Source organism: Ascaphus truei, unplaced genomic scaffold, assembly GCF_040206685.1.
Source record: "Ascaphus truei isolate aAscTru1 unplaced genomic scaffold, aAscTru1.hap1 HAP1_SCAFFOLD_309, whole genome shotgun sequence".
In the NCBI taxonomy this organism is placed as follows: Eukaryota; Metazoa; Chordata; class Amphibia; order Anura; family Ascaphidae; genus Ascaphus; species Ascaphus truei.
The window spans coordinates 259,071-280,000 of NW_027456060.1; the positions used below are offsets into that span (position 1 = coordinate 259,071).

Genomic DNA, 20,930 nt, shown 5'->3' on the forward strand with positions numbered 1-20,930 from the left:
TTTTCAACAACATAATTTGTCCAAACATTTTTCCGAATTCCATGATTGTAATCCTGCTGCATGCTGTGTGTAGGTATTGATATACCTACCACATAACTGGAGAGGAGGGGATACCATAAATGCTATTTCCAGAGTGGAGACTAAGTGGATACATGCAGTTCCACTTGGTCTCAATGTGGACATAGATCTGGGTGCATTTTTAACATAGTATCCAATATGTATCTGTTTACATGTTTCCTTCGTTCATTTCATGTTGCTATTTCCACTGCTATTTTTGAAGTGAAACTTCTTTAGTGGCACCTACCTCATCAGAAAAATTCCCTGGGAGTGAATTTAGTTGATTGATGCGGATGTCATGGTGGCGAAAGTGACGTCACTGCTGGCAGATGAGGCTGTCAGTGTTGCCAGCTGCCAGCAGGAGTCACCAGGGAGGAGTAGGGACATGCCGCTGAGCACCCCCTCCCGCCTTCCTGCGAGCCACCGAGCACCTGCTCCCCGTGAGCCACCAAGCACCCACTCGCGCCTCCCCGTGAGCCACCGGGCAACTGCTCCCACCACCCCGTGACCCACCTAGCACCCGCTCCCGCCTCCCTATGAGCAACGTAGCACCCGCCTCCACGTGAGCCGCCTAGCACCCGCTCTCCCCTCCCAGTGAGCCGCCAAGTACCCGGTTCTGCCCCCGCTGTGAGCTGCCGAGCTCCCGCAAGCCGCACCCCCCCCCCCCAGTGAGCTGCCGCCGAACGGCCCGATGTCCCCGTACCTCGGGGGGAGCCAGAGGGCTGGCTCCAACAGAAGGCACCAGCAGAAAGGCACCGCCTCTCCCCATGTCTCCGCAACTCCACAGGGGGGGAGGGAAGGGGGGAGAGTCAGGGCAGGACCCTGAGAGTGGAGTAGACTGGCAGACACACGCACAGAGACCGACACACACACACACACACACACAGAGAGTTGTTACTATAAATATAGAAGTGCAAATAGCTAAAACACGCATTCTAAGTCAAACTTCGTGTTTTGGCACTGATTGTGTTTTCATTATTAATTAAAAACATCACCATTAGAAATACAATTTCTGTGACAAAAGACAAAAAAGTCTCACTTAAAATGCACATGATCGGCAAACACACTTCATATTGTGAACTATATTATGGTAAAGTATACTAATTATTGGTTGTTTTTAATTTACATTACTTATTAAATGTTCTTTTGTATCGGTTTATATGTTATGGGTTCTAAATCTCATATTGTCTACACCTGTCACCTGTATGGGGCTTTCATCTGGTTGGTATAGATGTTCCGACTTGTGACCAATCATGGCGGCGTTCAATCTACTTAAGATCCCCACACAGGTGTGACTACATACCCCTTGAAAAAGTCTGTTAAGACGAAATGCATAGGGCTACGGTAGTCATGTCGCCTGAATTTTAGTAACCTTCATTAAGCTGCATGCCTTATTTAAGGCAATTGAAACTTAAATTAATTTCCTCGCGTTGACGGAACCAACCGAGATACTTCCGGAACACATTGGTGGGAGCAAATCGTCATCGCGAGACTAATCAATCGATGGTGGCGGAGAGTGTCGGCGGCCCAACATCGGCGGCTAATTGGTCGCAGCGAAACTATTTAGATTCACAGCTGAGTGAGACTACTGACCACTTCAGCATAATGAGAAACGCACATTTTATTAGAACCAACAGCATGGAAAATAAAACTACAAGAAGAATGATACAAATAACCTGCAATTAAAACGTTAACCTTTTAAAATGCTGGTTTTATGCACCATAAACTAAAGTCACTTTTCATTGTGATTTTGCGCAACACAGATAAACGTGTGCACTTATATGTGAGCTTCATAGTCACTGGTTAGCCCTAAACATGCCTGGCTTTAGAGAGATTTCTCCCCTGTGTGTGTCCTCTTGTGTATGTTCAGGTGGGAAAACCGACTAAATCCCTTCCCACATTCCCCACATATATGTGGTCTCTCCCCTGTGTGTGTTCTCTTGTGTCTGATCAGGTTGGATAAGTCACTAAATCCCTTCTCACATTCCCCACATACATACGGTCTCTCCCCTGTGTGTGTCCTCTTGTGTGTGTTCAGGCTGGATAAGTCACTAAATCCCTTCCCACATTCCCCACATACATGCGGTCTCTCCCCTGTGTGTGTCCTCTTGTGTATGTTCAGGCTGGATAATGCACTAAATCCCTTCCCACATTCCCCACATATATGCGGACTCTCCCCTGTGTGTTTCCTCTTGTGTCTGGCCAGGCTGGATAAGTCACTAAATCCCTTCTCACATTCCCCACATACATGCGGACTCTCCCTTGTGTGTCCCTTCTTGTGTCTGGCCAGGCAGGATAAGTCACTAAATCCCTTCCCACATTCCCCACATACATACGGTCTCTCCCCTGTGTGTGTCCTCTTGTGAGTGTTCAGGCTGGATAACTGACTAAATCCCTTCCCACATTCCCCACATACATGCGGTCTCTCCCCTGTGTGTATCCTCTTGTGTGTGTTCAGGTTGGATAACACACTAAATCCCTTCCCACATTCCCCACATACATGCGGTCTCTCCCCTGTGTGTGTCCTCTTGTGTGTGTTCAGGTTGGATAAGTTAGTAAATCTCTTCCCACATTCCCCACATACATACGGTCTCTCCCCTGTGTGTGTCCTCTTCTGTAGGTCCTGGTCTGATAAACAAGTCAGACCCTTCCCACTTTCTCCAAGATCTTTTCCTGTGGCAGCTGCTAATATATATCTTTTGGGATGAGAAGTAGTTACATTGTTTATTAATTGCCTTGACGGGTTGAAAGATGCATTTTCTGTCATATTTATTGGAATGTTGCAAGATTGTTCTGTCCTCATCTTTTACATATACTCATTTGGGTGTTTGAACTTCAGATGTTTCAGGAGGTAATCCTGACTGCTAAAAGCAACCTTGCAGTGTTCGCATGGGTGGATTATTGGTGTTTCTCTGTACTGGACGAGACAAAAAAAGTCACTGTTACACAAACTGTCTTACAAAAGGCCATGTAGGAGAGGTAAATTGGCATATCACAAAAAGTTCAGGATGAAAGTAAACTGTAGATGTACATTGTAAAAATGAAGGGTTTAGCATAACATGTGCAGCATTAGGGCCGGAGAGTAGATATAGTGGATCATACATTTAAAGTGGATCCTAATATTTAATGATTTAGAAGGAAATCTCACTAGCTGCATAACACAAATTAAAGTGGCAGAAATCTTTTCAAATCCTTTGATAGATAGTAGGTCGTTAGTTTCAGTTGTGAAGGTATAATTAAAAATTGTTTGTACAATGAATAGAATACGTGTCTCATTAGACGCTCACATATCAGTCCCCGGGTGTTCCCGTTACCGCACCATAAACCAGGTCTCTAACAGTTATAGGATGACCCAATTTTCTGCTAAATCTCCATTGTTAAAACAGGAACCAAATGCCCAATTATTGTATTTGACATCACAGATGTTATTCAGACTTAATTAAGCTATACCAATATTATCCAAAGAATTCCAGAACTGTGTTAATTTTTTTTATACAATTGTTTAAAAAAAAAATTTAGGGAACAAGGAGTCTGTACTTGTGTTACTGATTCTTCCCCATAGAAACATTGCATTTGAAACAAAAGAAAAATAATAATATAAAGACACACACACACACACACAACCCATCAGGTCTGACGCTGGCAAAAAGAGACAGCACACCACGTAATCCAAAAGAATTACCTGGAAGAAGGTCCCGTTCCGAGGACTGAAACGTCGGTTTATTGCGGTGCCTGTATGTTTTAATACATATTCTTTTGGATTACGTGGTTTGCTGTCACTTTTTGCCAGCGTCAGACCTGTGAGTTTGGAATATTGAATCTTTATGGGACAAGCATCTGTCTTTAAGACACAGCTGGTGTTGTGCATTTCTGGACGTGTGTGTGCGCGCGCACACACACACACACACACACACACATGATAAAGTCACTGTCTATCTGCTACAATGTGGTGCTACTAAGGTGCTTTCCTACCAACAGGGAGTTAACTTCCCCTGGAGCAGCTAGCAGCAGAAACCGGTGACTTGTTGACCCATGGACTACTAAGGGGTTAATATGTACGGTAATGTATTTTAATAAAATAGTTATCATCTATTCCATGTTGGTTTAGCTTATCTTGCCTATGTATATAATGGGCAGTATATTGGCCATTATATACATAGAAAAGACAGGGCTGGAGTAGGGGATAAAACATTTGCGGTATTTCTGCCGTTCATCCTGTTCCAATAAATATTAGAACTTGACGTATGGCATTTTATACTTGAACATGCGATATTATGCCTGTTTTATATCGAATTTGATGCTTTTAACGGGTCTGATAAAAAGTGCTTTATTTTTGCCACTGCAACGCTGATTCATTGCACGATAATAATAAGGCACCTTTTTATGGGCGTTAATATGGCATTTTTGGTTACCGCAGCTTGATGTGTCTGTTACTTTAAGTCTGTATGTATTGTCTTTAGCATAGGCTGACATTACCCAGCAGTTATATGCTATGATCTGTTTTTTGTGTGTTTTTTCTTTTTACATGACCTGAAAGCACTTGTGCGGATTCTTGAGGATCACAGATCTATATTTACAATTTAACTTCAGTAAGAAGACAATAGAGATGTGAAAACCACACAACACACATATTCCTGATTACCTAGTGCGTTACTTTTCCACAGCGTATCCCACTTGATACCAAGCTCTTTCCCATATTCATCTCCATACCAGACCAGGAGCTCTGTGTGTGGGGGGAGGTCTGTGCAGGTTCTGTAGTAGATTCCCTGTGGTACTGCAACGCCACAAGGTTCTGTTCTTCCTCGTTTCTCGCACAATTTACAAACCTGAAATTGGGACAGTTAGTGAGGTCTCAAAGTAATGTCTATTTTATAAACGAAGAGCTGAAAGAAGATACAAGTTGTTAATAGTTACATAGTAGATGAGGTTGAAAAAAGACATACGTCCATCAAGTTCAACCTATGCTAAATTTAGACAACAGATACTTTATCCTATATCTATACTTACTTATTGATCCAGAGGAAGGCAAACAAAATCCCCAGTGACATACCATCCAATGATATCTCGTTTCGAACGTCACAGCGTTCTTTATCAAGGATACCTTTGGAAGGTGGTTTTGGCAACATCATATCCTGTTTTCCTGGCATTGGAGCGCTTTTGCCCATTTTTCTATCTGACTACAATACTTAGGTAGGAGCAGCACATGCTATAAGGTTTTTTTGGAGCTTATTATATAGTTACCAAGGGAAGGACCCATACATTTACATATGATTTTTATTATTTTTTATTTTTATTTTCTTCTTTTTGTGATCTGAGCACCTTTTTTTACTGTTATTGCATCCATTATGGAGGAGCCGGGGGATAACATTGATGATATAGAAGAAACTTCATCAGCATATACTTTCAATTGTTGTGACGATACACAGGAAAAAACAAGCATTACGTGTATTTGATAACATTGTGGATTTGAATACTACTGACATTTCTGATCTCAAGATCCATTTCCAAAAATTGGAAAGGTTATTAATCCATAAAAATCGTCTATGATGTGACATTATAAGTCTGGAGAATTATGCTAAGTGTAAAAGAATACCCAGAGGACTACGTGTCAAAAAAGCTCCTACTTTTGGTTTTCAGGACTTGGACTTTGAGAATAAATAGGTAGCAGTCTTAAATGATCGCTCCTTTCGCTTAATGGATTTAATAGTTGCACAGAAAATTAAGGAAAAGGATCAGTTAGATATCCAAATTATAGATCTGCAATTTTTTTTTATATAGTTTTAAATGGCTTTAGGGAATTTGATCTTATACTCTCCAAAACGGTAAAAAGATATTGAATGTGGTATCATGTCTAAGAAACAAAGTAAATACGACAGAGACAGATATGATTATGAAAAAAATCAAATCTACCATTGGCAGAGAGTAAATCCTATTCAAGATAGATCATTCAAAAATGATAACTCTAACACTCATCTTAGGTCCACTCCTAATAAATCTCTCTTAAAGACCAAGAATATAGACTATCCAAGTGGCGAATCTGATATTTCAGATGCAGAAACGGCCTCTACTTCTCACTCTGTATCTTTTGTTAACACATTTGATAATGATGGTCATCGTGGACGTGGTGCCCCCTTTAGCGGAAGAGGCAGAGGTAGCCGCACCTTTTGGGGTCAGCAGTCTAAATCTGGAATGGCCCCGGAATCCACCCATGATGGACGTTCCTATCATCAACAGGATAATCAACAAAGACAACAACAAAAGTCTTTCCCTTTATTTCAAAAGGACACAAAAGAATCAGAAGAGGAAAGGGGAGGTGGATGGGGTTACAGGTCCACTCCCAAACGGAAGAAATTTTGAGTGACTTTCCGAATATTATTAATATATCAGGAACTACTCTCTTCCCCTATTGAGATGTCACTTTTGGATAAAGGCCTTAAATTCTCACCTGCTACGAATTTCGACTTATTCAGTACTACTATTGATGTTTATAAATTTGTTCGCAAATTATCTTAAAATTTTTTTTTTTATAAATTCAGTGATAATGTTATTGGGTCGACCGGGGTGGGTAACTTGGATGGGGGGACACCACCCGTTACAGAGGGTGATGTCCCCTCATCCGACTCCGTTCCTCCGGTATCTACTGCTTTGCATACTTTCAATGATGTTTGCACCTTACAGGATATGAATGACCTCCTGTCTGAGCAGATTTCTGATGAAATTATTGTACCTATCTTTTCCGAATGGAATTCTGGCCTAAAAAAGAGCTCTATCCTCTACCCCACTCGTATTAAAGGTTAATTCTTAACTATGTTTGAAAACCTGGTTATCAGGGACCTCCGTCTTCTAGCCCAAGGGTTTTCATTTTCACGTATTAATCATGATAATTGGAATCAAGGCGAACGCCTAGCTTTGAAAACTCTTCAAACTAATTCTTCATTGGTTATAAAGAGTGCGGTCAAGGGAGGTGCAGAGTAGAGACAGTTATGTCAAGGAGGCATTACGCCAACTTGACGATGGCTTGTCCTACTCCGTGCTACCCGCGGATCCCACACCACGCTTTTTGGAAGCCCTTGTCGAACTGGTAGACTCAGGTGTCAAGGACATACTTGAAAACGAGAGGTAACTCTCAATGTATTACTTCCTGGTAAAATATTTTATAAATAAAATAAATAAATTATGGAAGTTCTCTCCAGTGATGAGGTTCAATATATCATTCCATCACATCCTATTGTTCCTATCTTCCACCATCTCCCAAAGATCCATAAGACATTGGTCGACCCTCCTGGTCGACCAATTGTCTCTAGGATTGGATCTTTGGGAGATGGTCTGTCAAGATATGTTAACAATTTCCTTCAACCTTTCGTGAAAAAATTACTGTCATTTATACTGGACTCTGGTGATCTTCTTTGTCAAATTAAACATCTCACTTGGGATAATCATTATTTGTGGGTAACACTTGACGTTATCTCTCTATTCAGTTATACAACATGATCATGGGATGGCAGCTGTTCGCCAATTTATTGAGATAGCAGAAATTTCAATTTTTCAATCTGCATTTATTTTAGACGCAATTTTTTTTCTTCTCGCGCACAATTTTTTCACTTTTAATCACAAATTTTATTTACAGTTAATTGGCACTGCTATGGGCACGAGCTTTGCTTCTTATGCAAATCTCTTTATGGGGTGGTGGGAAGCACTATTTATATTTTCATGCACTAACACGTTTCGCAACAACATTATTTTTTATAAAAGATTTGTGGACGATTTAATTATTATTTGGAAAGGGGATGTCACTACACTGCACTCTTTTGTTAATTATCTTAATAAAAATGATTATAATCTTAAATTCACTCTTAAATTTTCATTCACATCACATTGAATTTCTGGATCTGCAATTGTTTGTGGATATTGATAAAAAAATCCAAACGGATGTTTATAGGAAATTAAATTCAAGAAATACCTTCTTAAGGGTGGACAGTTGCCATCCATCTCATGTGATTAGAGCTATCCCTAAAGGACAATTCCTCAGACTGAGAAGGAACTGGCGGTTTCCTTTCTCAGTCTGAGGATCTTAGTAAACGTTTCTTAGATAGAGGTTATTCCGAGACTAGCATCAATGTTGCATTTGATACTGCCCTCAACACAGAGAGAGCATCTTTGTTGCCCATTCGGGATACGGGAGATTCTCCCCTTGGTACACACAGACATATTAATAAACGCAGGAACCATGGATTCATAAAATCTGATAACAAATGTTCACTGTTTGTTTCACAGTTTAATAAATAAAGTGGGAAGATTAAATCTATCATATCCAAGCATTGGAACGTTTTATCTATGGATCCTGTGTTGAATAAGTTCATAAATTCAGGTCCCAAATTTGTATACAGTAGGCCTAGGGCGAGAACAGTTGGTTCATATATCTCCCCAAGTGATATAACTGTTCCTAGAACTAATAATTCCTCTTTCATCACCAGGGGTTCTTTCAAATGTGGTTCTTGTAGTGTTTGTAAACATATGAAACCTTCCAAGAGTTTCTTTCAGGACAATTCACAGCATCCACATGATGATTAGGACAGGTAGTCACATTAAAAAATTCTATATTAATAATTAATAAATTTATAAATTGTAAAAGCCAGTTCGTTGTATATCTTATAACATGTGGCTGCGGTAAAAGGTACGTGGGGAGAACGATCAGCTCTTAAGGTCAGGATATTAGAGCATTTAAGACTTATAAGATTGCATGATACTAATCATCCTGTTTCTAAACATTTCTCCGAATGTGGTCAGGGGGGTATCAGGAATTTTTCACTCCTGGGTATAGAATTAATTCATAATAGACCTAGAGGAGGTGACCGTATCAATTTATTGAATCGTAGGGAAGCGTATTGGATATTCATTCTTCAAACGCGCTTCCCTATGGGTTTAAATATTGATTGTCAATTGGCCCATTTTTTGTAGCCACATTTATTATAGAACCAAAATATTTTTTAATTATTAATATTTTTGTCATTTACATTTTTATTTTCAAAGGTTTTTCTTATTATTATTATTCTTTGTCATATATGTTTTTTTCAAACATTTCCTGCTGCCCCCTCCCCCCCTTCTTGTTTTTTCTGCTTGATTTTTGTATTTTTCTGTGGTTATTATATTGTATATTATCGTTTTCAGTTATTTCATTCATTCTTAATGGTTATTCCTCTGTTTACTCAATGTTAAGATAGTCTTATATTGGTTTTTATCAGCTATTCATGTTTCTTTGTTTTTAATTTTATTTTTATATTTCATCATTTTAATATATTTCTTTGGCTATATGCATTTTATATCTATGTTTTTTCTTTCATTTATTATTATTTTTTTGGGGATATAGAAGGTTCTTAGTCTTTATCCTTGTTGTTATGGTTTCAGGATCCATTTTGTCCTATTACAGCCGCTGTATGCATTTGCCCTTACTTGTTTTGGCTTCCTCCTGCTCTGCGCATGCGCAATGGCGCGTCACAACGTCATCGCGGTGCCGTTTTTGGCACGAATTGCTTACAGGTAAGAGGGTATTTAATGGGTGGTGTTACACTGTATATTTATCTTTGATAAAGAACGCTGTGACGTTCGAAACGCGTTGGATGGGTCTCATGACACATTAAAGTGCCCTTTTTATTCATTTTTTGATTCTGGGCCTGCTCCATTTAGTTTGTGCGCTCCTCCCATTTTTTTCACTTCCAATAATAACGGTATTATGCCCGGCCGATTAACCCTCAAACCATCTTGGGACTGAAGGGGTTAATTGTAGGCTGAACACACTGCAATGTTTTCCCCTATATCCCCTTTATTGTCCCCAGTTTGCAGCATAGATCTAAGCTGCTGCATAATAATGTGTGTGCATTGTGCCAATTCTTAACTTGTGCTGGGAGCAGGGTAGCACCCTGAATTTTGGAGTGCAGCCAGTTAAGGATGTACAAATCACCTACATATAGTTTGATGTCCCTCACACATACGGAAAGTACATTTATTAATAAAGTATGGTTGCAGTGTATTTTCAATGTACGGGCAGGAAGCTTTTTTCTGTCAGCCCAGCAATGAATGAATTAACCTGGGCATCTGTGAAAGTGTAAATGAGCTGAGGGCTTATCTCCGTACTTCAAGGGGCCCCCCACTAAGTCGGCGCCCCTGTGTCTCTGAGAAGTCCGGAGTTGAAAATACTCAGAGAACTCAAGTGTGAACCTGGCCAGGATATTCCCAAGTATTGTATTCTGGCAAATGGGCAGTTCACACTTAGTAGCCACATCTCAGACTTACTGTCGCCAGGCCAGGCCGATATGCTAAGTGGCTCAGTTGACATCTTGGCACATGCTCTCAGCAGACCGGGAAGCCCGTTTGCCCTTCTCTGGACTGCTGGCAGAAGTCTGCGATAGGTTGGGGAAAAGGTTCCCACGAGTGGGATTGGGTGTATATGTTAAATATAGGGGGCTTACTTCGTTTTAAAATATCCTCCAACCTTTTTAACATTCGCTCCCCTAGCACAGAAGATCCCTCTTCATTGAGGTGCAATCCGCCCCTAGCAATTGCAAAGCCAGCACAACCAACCTCACACAGATGAGACCCACCAGGTCGAAACAGCTGTCTGTGAGTGGTTTTACTGGCTTTGCATCTAATCCCATGAGGTGCTTAAAAGCTGTGTGAACAGCAGAGCATTTGCGTATAAGGGTTCCATGTAAAACTGGATTTCAGGCAAAAGGTGACCCTGTCAAAGGCTTTTTTTTGTTTTTGTTTACTTAAGCGCTGAGCGAGCGTGCGTTCCCGCACTGGGACGGGACAATTTCAATTGCCGAAACTAAAACGCGGCAAGCATCGCGCGGTCAGCACGCTCAGCGCAAGCGTGACCGCAGCCTTAGGCCTCGCTCAGACAGGCTGCTACGTCTGCGCGCTTGCGTTCGCACCTCCACCGCGCGCTCCAGTAGCCCAGCAATCTGTGCTCAAACTGCAGGAGCCAGGTCGCGAGGGGCGTAACGAACACGTCACACACAAAACAAATGTGGCAGGCTGTAATTTACACCAAAACTATATATATATATAAATATATATATATACCTGGGTTTGAACTGGGACGAGACTTAGATATAACAAATTGTATTTATTCCTTAGGATAGGTGAACACACAAAAAATGTACAAATAACAGCAAAATATAGACACTTACTTAAAAGATGAAAATAATGAAAACAGTTCCATCTGGACTGGCAGTTTCATACAGCACTCTCCATCATGCCAAGACATTGCATAGCATTTCTTCTCAGCAATCAGGCAGCAATTCAGATGGTATCAGGTAATCATAGCAGCAAACGAAGACCATGAACAACCAACAAAGGATATATGGGGAACAGCTGGTTATAAACCTTTTGTCCCTCTATCTGTAACATTAAGTACCTGTGATTGGTTTCCAATTATCTCCAGCCAATCTTTGATGGGGGAACACATTTTGGGACAGGCCCCCCTGCTAGCTGGCCCATGCGCAGTAGAACTCTGGGGTCTCCTTTCTGAGGCCCCACATAGGCAAATGGAATGCCAGCCAGTTTACTCATCAGGCTCTCTAGCAAGATAACCTTTGTTGGAAGGTGATAACTTGGACACTTGGAGACTGCTCTGGTTTGAGCCTCCTCCGCCCTTAAATCATCAGGGAGGGTGACAAGACCCTTTGCCAACACTTAAATCCCAGACATTGGGGCGCCTTTGGGGCCATCTGCTATCCTGGTGGACAAAGGAATTTCTTCTGAGTGTTTGTCCATACCTGGGGTCACAGTATTAAAGGACTATTAACCCTTGTGCTCCCGGATGGATTCTAGTGTGTGTGTGATGCAGACACTGAGGTTACAATGACACAGGGGAAACAGGGAAATACACATTTACAGGTTATGACAGGGGTTAACTCACATTTCTGGACCTCAGCCCATTTAACCCCTTGTATCCCTGGTGAGGTTAGGTGGCCAATTGGGGTTTAACCCCTTTAATCCCGGGCCAAATCCTCTCCATCGACACACCTCCCCTACACAATGGGGCCCTGGTGCCCCAGTCGCCTCCCCCAGGCACTGGGGTACCACTGGCGCCCTTGACGCACTCAACACGTCCTGAGGGGTTGGCTTGGCAAAAGTGTCCTCCGGCATTGTCCAGTACATTGTCCTGGCCACAGTGGATTGTAAAGTCCAGATCCTGCAAAGCCGGGCTCCACCGTGGCCGCCGGGCATTTTCCTTTGCCTCCCTCTGCCCCCCACCCAGTGGCTTGTGGGCCAAGCCCATGGTGAAGGGGCCCCTGTGCAGACCATGCTGCACACTACCCAGAGACTGGCATGTCTCTGCACCCACAGGAGACCAGCTATCAAGCACAGACCGTCGCTTCCCTGTCAACCAAGTCTGGGAAAGGGTTATGTCACTATTCTGTAGGGACCCTACCTGCCCTGGCTCTGTGCCACCCTGTAGCTGCTCCGCTATACTCCTGACTCTCCTCCCTGGCTGCCTATCTACCCACAGCCCCTCCATTGGGAACCCTGGGGAATCTGTCAGGGGGGTCACTCCTGGCCCGCCAGAGCAAGGGACTTTCTGCCTACCTAGCCCATCCCTCGCTTCTGCCAGCTGCCTAACACCCCACTGACCTCCTATCTTTCCCTGCTCCCCAGTGTCTCTCCGCCTAGCCTCCCCTAGGCCCAGCACCTCAGCCCCTGCTGATGACTCCTGCTGCTTACCTCCCTGCAGCCCACCTGCACTCCTCTCCTCCCTGGGCAATCCTAACCCAGACCCTGGAACTACCTGAGTGCACCTACCTCCCTGACCTTGTCTCCCCCTTACCCGGGATGAGCTCAGGGGCATCTCTCCAGATGCAACCGCCGTAGCTCTTGGCTGGCAGGCACCTCTGGGGTGGCACAAACTGGCCCCTGCCCATGATACCCCCAGCCCATAGCTAGGCTGCAACAGGGGGTTGCTGATCTGAGACCCCCCCTGAGGCTCTGCCAGGGTAACGGGGAAAACTGGCTGGCTCACTTGCTGCCTTCCCTCCCCGGTTCCCACTGGCCCACCCAACCCTCTCCCAGGCAATCCTACCCCAGAGCTGGGTGCTAACGGGGCTAGCCCCTCTCCCTGAAGCTGTGCCCCCATTACCGGAGGGGAGCTCAGGGTTGCTGGTGCAGATGCACCCACCTTAGCTTCTGGCCGGCAGGTAATCTGGGGGTGGTCTAACTTTGTCACTACCCCTGAAATCTGGGGGTGGTCTAACTTTGCCACAACCCCTGTTACCCGCGGGCCAAAGCAAGGCTGCATCAGTGGGGCTCTTAACTGAGAGTCCCCTTGCTGCTCCGCCCAGGTAATGGGGAAGCCTGGCGGCCCTACAAGCTGCCCTTCCTTCCCCTCCCCTGGTACCCCTATCTCCTGCCACCCCCCGGTCACCCCTATAGAGAAAAAACAGGGTACAGTCATAGGGAAACATAAGTCAGAGTCAGTCTGCGACTTGGTCTGGCTTACCTTGCTGGTCCCCGCAGAGACCGCCGCCTTCGTTGGTCCCAATTGCGGCCCCATCTGGGCTGGGCAGCACCAGGCCGCTGCCGCAACAGCGCCCGGGTTGGGTACAGGTACAACGGTGCAGGACAAGGGTCCCAGGTCTTTGTGGAGGAACTCAGCTCCATGCAAACTTGGTAAAATAACCCCCTCCCGCAAACCCTGTCCCTCCCCCCAAATAAAACTGCCGCCGGCCGGATGCCGGAGTGGCGGCTTCTTCTCTGCCACCGCCGCTGGTTCTCCGTCGGGATCAGGTGGATGGCCGCTGCTCTCCGCCGCTGTTGCTGATGCAGCCTGTCCAGGTTCTCCAGGAGACGTCCCAAGGAGGGTTGTCGCCCCGGCTGGGCGGGAGCCATCAGAGGATGCCGCTAACTGGGTCATCTTTTCCGCAGCTCTTGAGCGTTGGCCCTGAGGGGCTTCTTCGCCTGACCGCGCACGGTCAGGGCACTGGGCATTATTGTGGCCCATTTGTTGGCAGTGCCGCAGCAACTGCCGGTGCTTCTCCGCCACCGGTGGACTAACCCCAGAAAGGGGCAACGGAGTCCAGAGCGGAGTTGCTGGAGCGCCGGGCTCTGGGAGGGGAAACGCGGGTCGGATCATTGCCAGCTTCAGCTGCTCGAGCCGCTCTGCCGGGGACATCTCTCCCTGCGCAAACATCAGGGCCAGCAATTCTGGGTAAAATGGACTGGCCGCCGCAACGGCCAATACCTCTCCTGGTGCAAGATTTCCGTGGTCTCCGAGACCACCCGCTCCTTCCACAAGTCTCTGCCGTCCCGGAGCTGGGTCCATTCCCTGCTCTCCGGGCGGTTTGATGGTTACAGCAGCTGCAGCTGTGGATCTTTGCTCAGCCTGCCGGGTTTCATGCTCACCGATCGCTGTCTCTCTCTCAGCCTTGCTGGCTGCTGGTCCCCGCGCCGACTTGATGCACTCCTCCGTGCACTCCCCCTCATAGTGGGAAATCCATCGGCATTAAGACTGCTATGACCTGTGAGTCGAAGTTTGTGGTCTATTTTATTAAATGTCCTTGTGGCCTTTACTATATAGGCAAAACAAGCCGCATGCTGAAAGAACGCATGGCTGTGCACAGGTCAACTATCCGTAAGGCACTCCTGGACCAAAATGCTGATGATGACCTTAAACTCCTCCCAGTGGCGAGACATTTCAAACAACACCGTCATGGCCTTTCGTCGCTGAAATGTATGCCGATTATACAAGCGAACCTATCAACACGTGGTGGGGATCGTGACAGATTGCTGCTCCAGTTGGAGGCCAAAGCCATTCACGATCTGAGGACACTGTCACCTTATGGCTTGAACGAGGACTTGAGACTTAGTTGCTTTATTTAATTATTTCAACCTTATCAGTTTATCTTACATCCTTTTTTGCCTCCCCTATACACTTCTGCCATTGTCTTTGACATGGCCCTCAGTATACCCATTGGTCTTTATTGTTTATTATTATTCCCCCTTTTTTTCTAATTTTTTTCTAATTTGTCTGATTCCTTTCCCTCATTTCCTACCTTCCCCTTTCCCATTATCCTTTTGTAGTTTCCTTTGTTTTTGTCCCCCTGTATGTTGCTTCTCAACCCCCCCCCCCTTTTCCTTTCCCTTCCTTGCCTACACACTCATGGTTTTAAATATTGCTTTTTATCTTTATTCAGCACTTTGGTGTTCACACTGTATTGTGCCCCCTCAGGATGCATTATCTCATGCTCATTAATGTTTTCAGTTTACCCTTAGGCTGTGCGTTTAAGCTGCGTTCACTCTCTACCAGTTATTCTGGCTTTTACATGCTATACCTGCAAGCATGCGCAATGGGCTTCCATTCGCGCTCCGTGTTTCAGACTGTCAGCGCATACATGCGCAATGACTGCCCCTGTATTATATCGCCACGGCAACGTGAGACGCTCATATTCCGTCCCTGTAAGCATGCGCAATGGTGTCGCTCTCTCGCGCTCCGTGCTTTGGCATATTAGTATACATATGCGCGATGGTCCCCCTTCTGTGGTATCGCTATGACGATACTAGACGCTGTATTTCGGCGCATGGGTCTATACATTTACACTCGCGCCTGACATTGCACACCTGCGCATGCTCACGGGCTTCTGCTTTAAGGGTTCCCCCATAAAGACACTCCGGGTCTTATAGGTTGCATAGCAATGATGTCATTTAGATCGTTTTGTGTATAATTGCTTTCAGCTGATCCAGAGAGGAGGGGCAGGTTGTTAACCTATCACTGTTTGCTAATGGTGTTGCATGTGGGTATATAATGGTGGTTTTTTGTCACATAAGGGTAAGCACTCCCTTAAGAAAGGTCCTGTTTCAGGACCGAAACGTCGGTTGTATGTGCCTTTTTTTTCAATACATTTATATTTGATATCAATCTGAGTGCTGTCTCGGTTCTTGCTGCGTGGTCTTGGACTCCTGGTCTGCCTGGTAAGGAATCTCCATTTTTATTCAATATTATATGGGACAAGCACCGGCTTTCTACCTTTATTGCGAGTGACATCTGCCTTTATAAAACACACACACACACACACACACACACACATATATATAGACACACACACACACATATATATAGATATAGATATATATATATATATATATATATATACACACACACATTTTAGTGGCGCTAATTCTTTATTTTCTAGTCTTCCCCCCCGTCAGTCGGCTGCGCGCTCTCTGCCTTGCGTGCACGGCACCATTAGGCTGCGGCGCCGCTGGCGCTGAGCGCGCTCACAGCATTTGCGCATGGGGGGGAGGGGGAGGCAGCATTGCGGGCTAGCTGAGCGCACAGGGGAAGTTAGTTTTATTTGCTTTGAAAGCGCCGAGCGTGTGTGCCCGTGCGGGCCGCGTGAGCAGGGACTTAGGGCTGTTATATATAGTGGCCGTGCGCGGGGCACGTATAATTGACTGAGGTTAGTCAGCTTTCTATACAAGGGCCGCATGCGTGCACGACAGGGAGCGTGCAACCGGCCGACAGGGGGTGAAGATAGAGAAAATAAAGAATTTGCAACGCTACCGGCGCGCGCGCGTGTATGTATAAGAAACAAATAAAAAATATATATATTCAACTTTTTTTTCTTCTAAAAATCTTATTTTGGAAATATTTCACTCACACAGATACATACACACAGTACCGTCGCTCCCGGCAGCAGGACTCTATACATACAAAACGTGTGCGTCACGTGCACACGCCCACACACTATAGAACAGCCCTGACACATAGATATATAAGTAACTGCTGCAAGCGCCGCCCGCGGCAACTCAGCCTTAGGCTGAGGCCCCCGTACCTCCGCTGCACGCGCGCCCGCGAGACTGGCGGCTGATTCCCCGGTCTGCAGTGAGCTGCAGGAAGAGACCGCAGCGCAGTGGGCCCGGCGCTATTGAGGGGAGGGCTCTCGTCCCTGCAGCGTCCGCCACAGCGCGCGCTGCAGTAGCCAGCGGGGACCAGGCCTTAGGCTGCGTCCATAGAAGGACAGTCAGCGCTGAGCCGTGCGGAGGCACGCTGAGGGAAAGCAAATTTGATTTTGCTGCTCGCAAGCGCGTCACGTGAGCGGTTCGCCCAATTAGGGCGAACCAGCTCTGTGACATCGTGGCCGCGCCCCCAGACGCACGCGCACCTAGCCCCACGAATCGGTCAGCCGAGCAGGCTGCAGCGCAACCCCATGTTCCCACCCTGGACGCAGCCTATACTGCAAGCGCGTGCCACATGCTTTTCCCTGTTATAGAGCCGGGAGCTACACGTGTGTGTGTGTGTGTGTGTGTTAGAGTATATGTGTGTACATGGGTTGTGTGAATGAAGAAAGTCCTAAATAAGATTTAAAAAATAAATAAAAGTTTAATAAACAATTTTTTTATTTTATTTGTGCACTCATTGACACACACACGCACACACATCCATCCATACAAACACACATACATACATACACACATACATACATACACACATCCATCCATACAAACACATACACACATACACACACACATCCATCCATACAAACACATACATACATACATACATACATACACACACACACACACACACACACATACATACACACACACACACACACACATACATACGAGTGCCGGTAGCGGAGCAAAATCATCCTTCCCACCGTCTTCGCCGCTCCCTGCCGTGCACTATAGAACCAGCCTTAGGCCGCGGACATGGTCAGTGCCGTGCTGACGCTCGGCAGTGAGCTCCTCCAGCCGCAATGAGAGCGGCTTTAACAGGGGCTCGCGCACGCTTCCGCATGCGTGCCGACTTTCACCAGACAATCGGATTTTAGTCTCAGTGCTGAGTTCGCTCACGTGACTCCAAAGCAGCCAATGAGGAAGAGGTGCGTGGAGCAGGGGGAGACATGTGGACGGGGGAGAGACAGCCTGGCAAGCGGGGTGAGTTGTTGGAGGGGGGAAGGAGGGTCCCGAGGGGACGGGGAGACTGACTGCCGGCAGGGTGGGTGAGTTGATGCTCCAGGGGGTTGATGTCCCGCGCCCCGCTCACTGCCCAGGCAAAAGCTCCTGCTTGCGCTGGCCAGGCACAGCGTGAGCGCGGCTCAGCACGAGAGGCAGGAGTATGGACACGGCCTTAGGCTTTGAGCACGCTCATGCTTGGAGAGAGAGCTCTCCAAGCATGAGCGCCGGGTGTCCTTTAAATTTTTGCAAGCGCTCGCAGGGGGGAGGGCTGGGGGGGACGCTGCAGGGGAAGCTGAACACGCTAGAAAGACAAAAAAATGTATGTACCTAAGCGCCGAGCGTGTGTGCCCGCGTGCGCATCACGTGAGCAGGGACTTATATATATATATATATTTATTTTTTTTAAAGTCACCTCGCCAAGCGCCGCCCACTCAGCGAGCTCAGCACTAGAGGGGACGCAGCCTTAGGCCTGGGACATAGAGGGTATAAGCAGCGCTGAGGCGCGCTCCTGCTCTGCCTCGCCTGCTCAAAACTGAGCTTTTTCCTGTCCTTGCAGTCGAGGCAGTGAGCGCGCTCTGGAGGCGGGGCTAGTCCCTCGCTCCCATTGGATGTGAGCAGTCACATGACCGCTCACATCGCTTCCCAGAGCGGCAAATTTGAAACTTGCCCGTCTCTGCAAAGTTTCAGAGCCTCCGCATGCATGCGGAGGGGGAAACTATAGCCACGCTGATGACAGATGCAGGGGTTTGTGCATCTGCTCAGCGAGCTTGGACTTACTATGTCCCAGGCCTCAAGCTTACAAAAGCGCAGAGCATGTGTGCCCGCGCATCGCGTGAACATATATATATATATATATATATATATATATATATCAAAAAAGAAAATGCTTATATTTGTGCGAGCTTTTGAGATGCACTGCAACAAATGTGACCAAGGTTGCTACATTGGGGAAACCAGCCAAAAACTACAAGGAAGAATGAATATGCACAGACACTCTATACTCCATTACAAAGAAGGAAGATACTGCTCACCTGTGGGACATCACTTCTCACAACCATTCCACAAATGATCTAAAAATCAAAATCCTCAATGGAATGTTTAAACGCAGCCAAGACCGGAAAACATTTGAACTCAGAATGATAAGACTCTTTGACACCAAAACCAAAAGACTTAATGCGGACATGGGGTTTCTCACACCCTATCAAAATTGGTTGTAATTATCCTGCTTGCCTCTATTCTTATCCACACTTTCTCTCCCCCCCCCTGTATCCCTCCCCCTCCCCACCTTTCTTTGACACTGTCCCCTGGCTTCAAACACTTAACACCCTACCTTATCTACAGTAAATATCTGTTATTTTTTCCCCTCTCTCCACACTGTTTTAGCCATAGATTCCTTTGTATATCAGTATTGCTTGACCTGAAGAAGAGAGGGGAACTCTCGAAAGCTTGTCCTATGACAAATTGTTAGTTCAATAAAAAAGGTATCACCGAATCCCCGAATACTGAAGAACTCATTTATTCTGCACTATCGCAACTGGACTAACACGGCTATTTTCTGTATGTATGTACGTACTTACTTACTTACGCACGCACGCACACATATATATACCACGACTATTAAGGTTATGGTGGGTAAAAAAAGTGACTAAAACCCTCCACAGTAAAGCATAAAGCAACTGTAAATATTCCTGTATATTCATTTGCATGTCTTAGACAGGTCTGCAACCCTGTCTTTCCCCATTATCACCCAGCACACAGCACTTCCACTGCAGCAAGGGATTCTAGGAAATGACATGCAAATGAGCACACAGTGCCACCTTTTATCTCATGCTCACATTACATGAGCAACCCTTAGTCCAGCGGTGCGCAAAGTGGGAGGCGCGACCCCCAGGGGGGGCGTGAGATTGTGCTGGGGGGGCGCGGGCAGTTGCAGAGGCCCCGCGCTCTTCTCCCAGGCATTTAAATTAAATGCCGGGGGATCGCGTGAGGCCCCTGCAACTGTTTACTTACCGGGATTTAGCCGTCTGTGTTGCGTCACCATGGCGTCAATAGACGCCGCGGCACCATGTGACCTGACGTCACACGCCCACGCAGCGTCATCTGACGCGGCTGAAGGAAGGCAGGGGGGCGCGAGAGCCGGGGAAGAGAGACAGGGGGGCGCAGCACAAAAAGTTTGCGCTCCCCTGCCTTAGTCAATGCATGCTGCTTTAAACACAGCTTTTAAGCAAGGACTTGGGAGATGCAAAGTCAGTTAACCCACTCACAGACATGTTTCAACCTTGATGGGTATCATCAGTGTGAGGTTGGCTCGCTGACATTTGCTCAAATGCATGCTGCTTTAAACACAACCAACCTCACACTGATGATACCCATCAAGGTTGAAACATGTCTGTGAGTGGGTTAACTGACTTTGCATCTCCCAAGTCCTTGCTTAAAAGCTGTGTTTAAAGCAGCATGCATTGACTAAGGGTTGCTCATGTAATGTGAGCATGAGATAAAAGGTGGCACTGTGTGCTCATTTGCATGTCATTTCCCAGAATCCCTTGCTGCAGTGAAAGTGCTGTTTGCTGGGTGATAATGGTGAAAGACAGGGTTGCAGACCTGTCTAAGACATGCAAATGAATATACAGGAATATTTACAGTTGCTATATATATATATACACACACGTAACCGTGCCAAGCGCCGCCCGCTCAGCGCCAGCGGGGACTCCGCTTTAGGCCTCGGGCATGGTCAGCGCTTATGCGCTGACCCGTGCTGAGGCCTCAGCCCCGCTGCGCTCATTGGCGCGGGCGGCCACACGCGAGTTCCCCACCAGCAGGGGAATCCTCCCGAGCCGGTCCCCCCTGGCGGCACAGAGCACTACACGCTGTGGCGCGTCAGCCGCTATGAGACACAAGAGAATGGTGTTTCCTAG

General features: G+C 46.2%; 1 protein-coding gene across 1 annotated transcript in view; it reads right to left on the bottom strand.

The window, feature by feature from the left end:
• Nucleotides 1–1,660: 1,660 nt before the first annotated feature.
• The window catches only part of LOC142483224 (uncharacterized), a 21,462-nt gene continuing 2,192 nt past the window's right edge, over nucleotides 1,661–20,930 (bottom strand). The window contains exons 2-3 of the mRNA XM_075583287.1: nucleotides 4,700–4,883; nucleotides 1,661–2,974 (exon numbers count right to left, since the gene is read on the bottom strand). Coding sequence (XP_075439402.1) covers nucleotides 1,883–2,860 — 978 coding nt within the window. The 5' untranslated portion in view covers nucleotides 2,861–2,974; nucleotides 4,700–4,883 and the 3' untranslated portion in view covers nucleotides 1,661–1,882. The remainder of the gene's footprint in view (nucleotides 2,975–4,699; nucleotides 4,884–20,930) is intronic.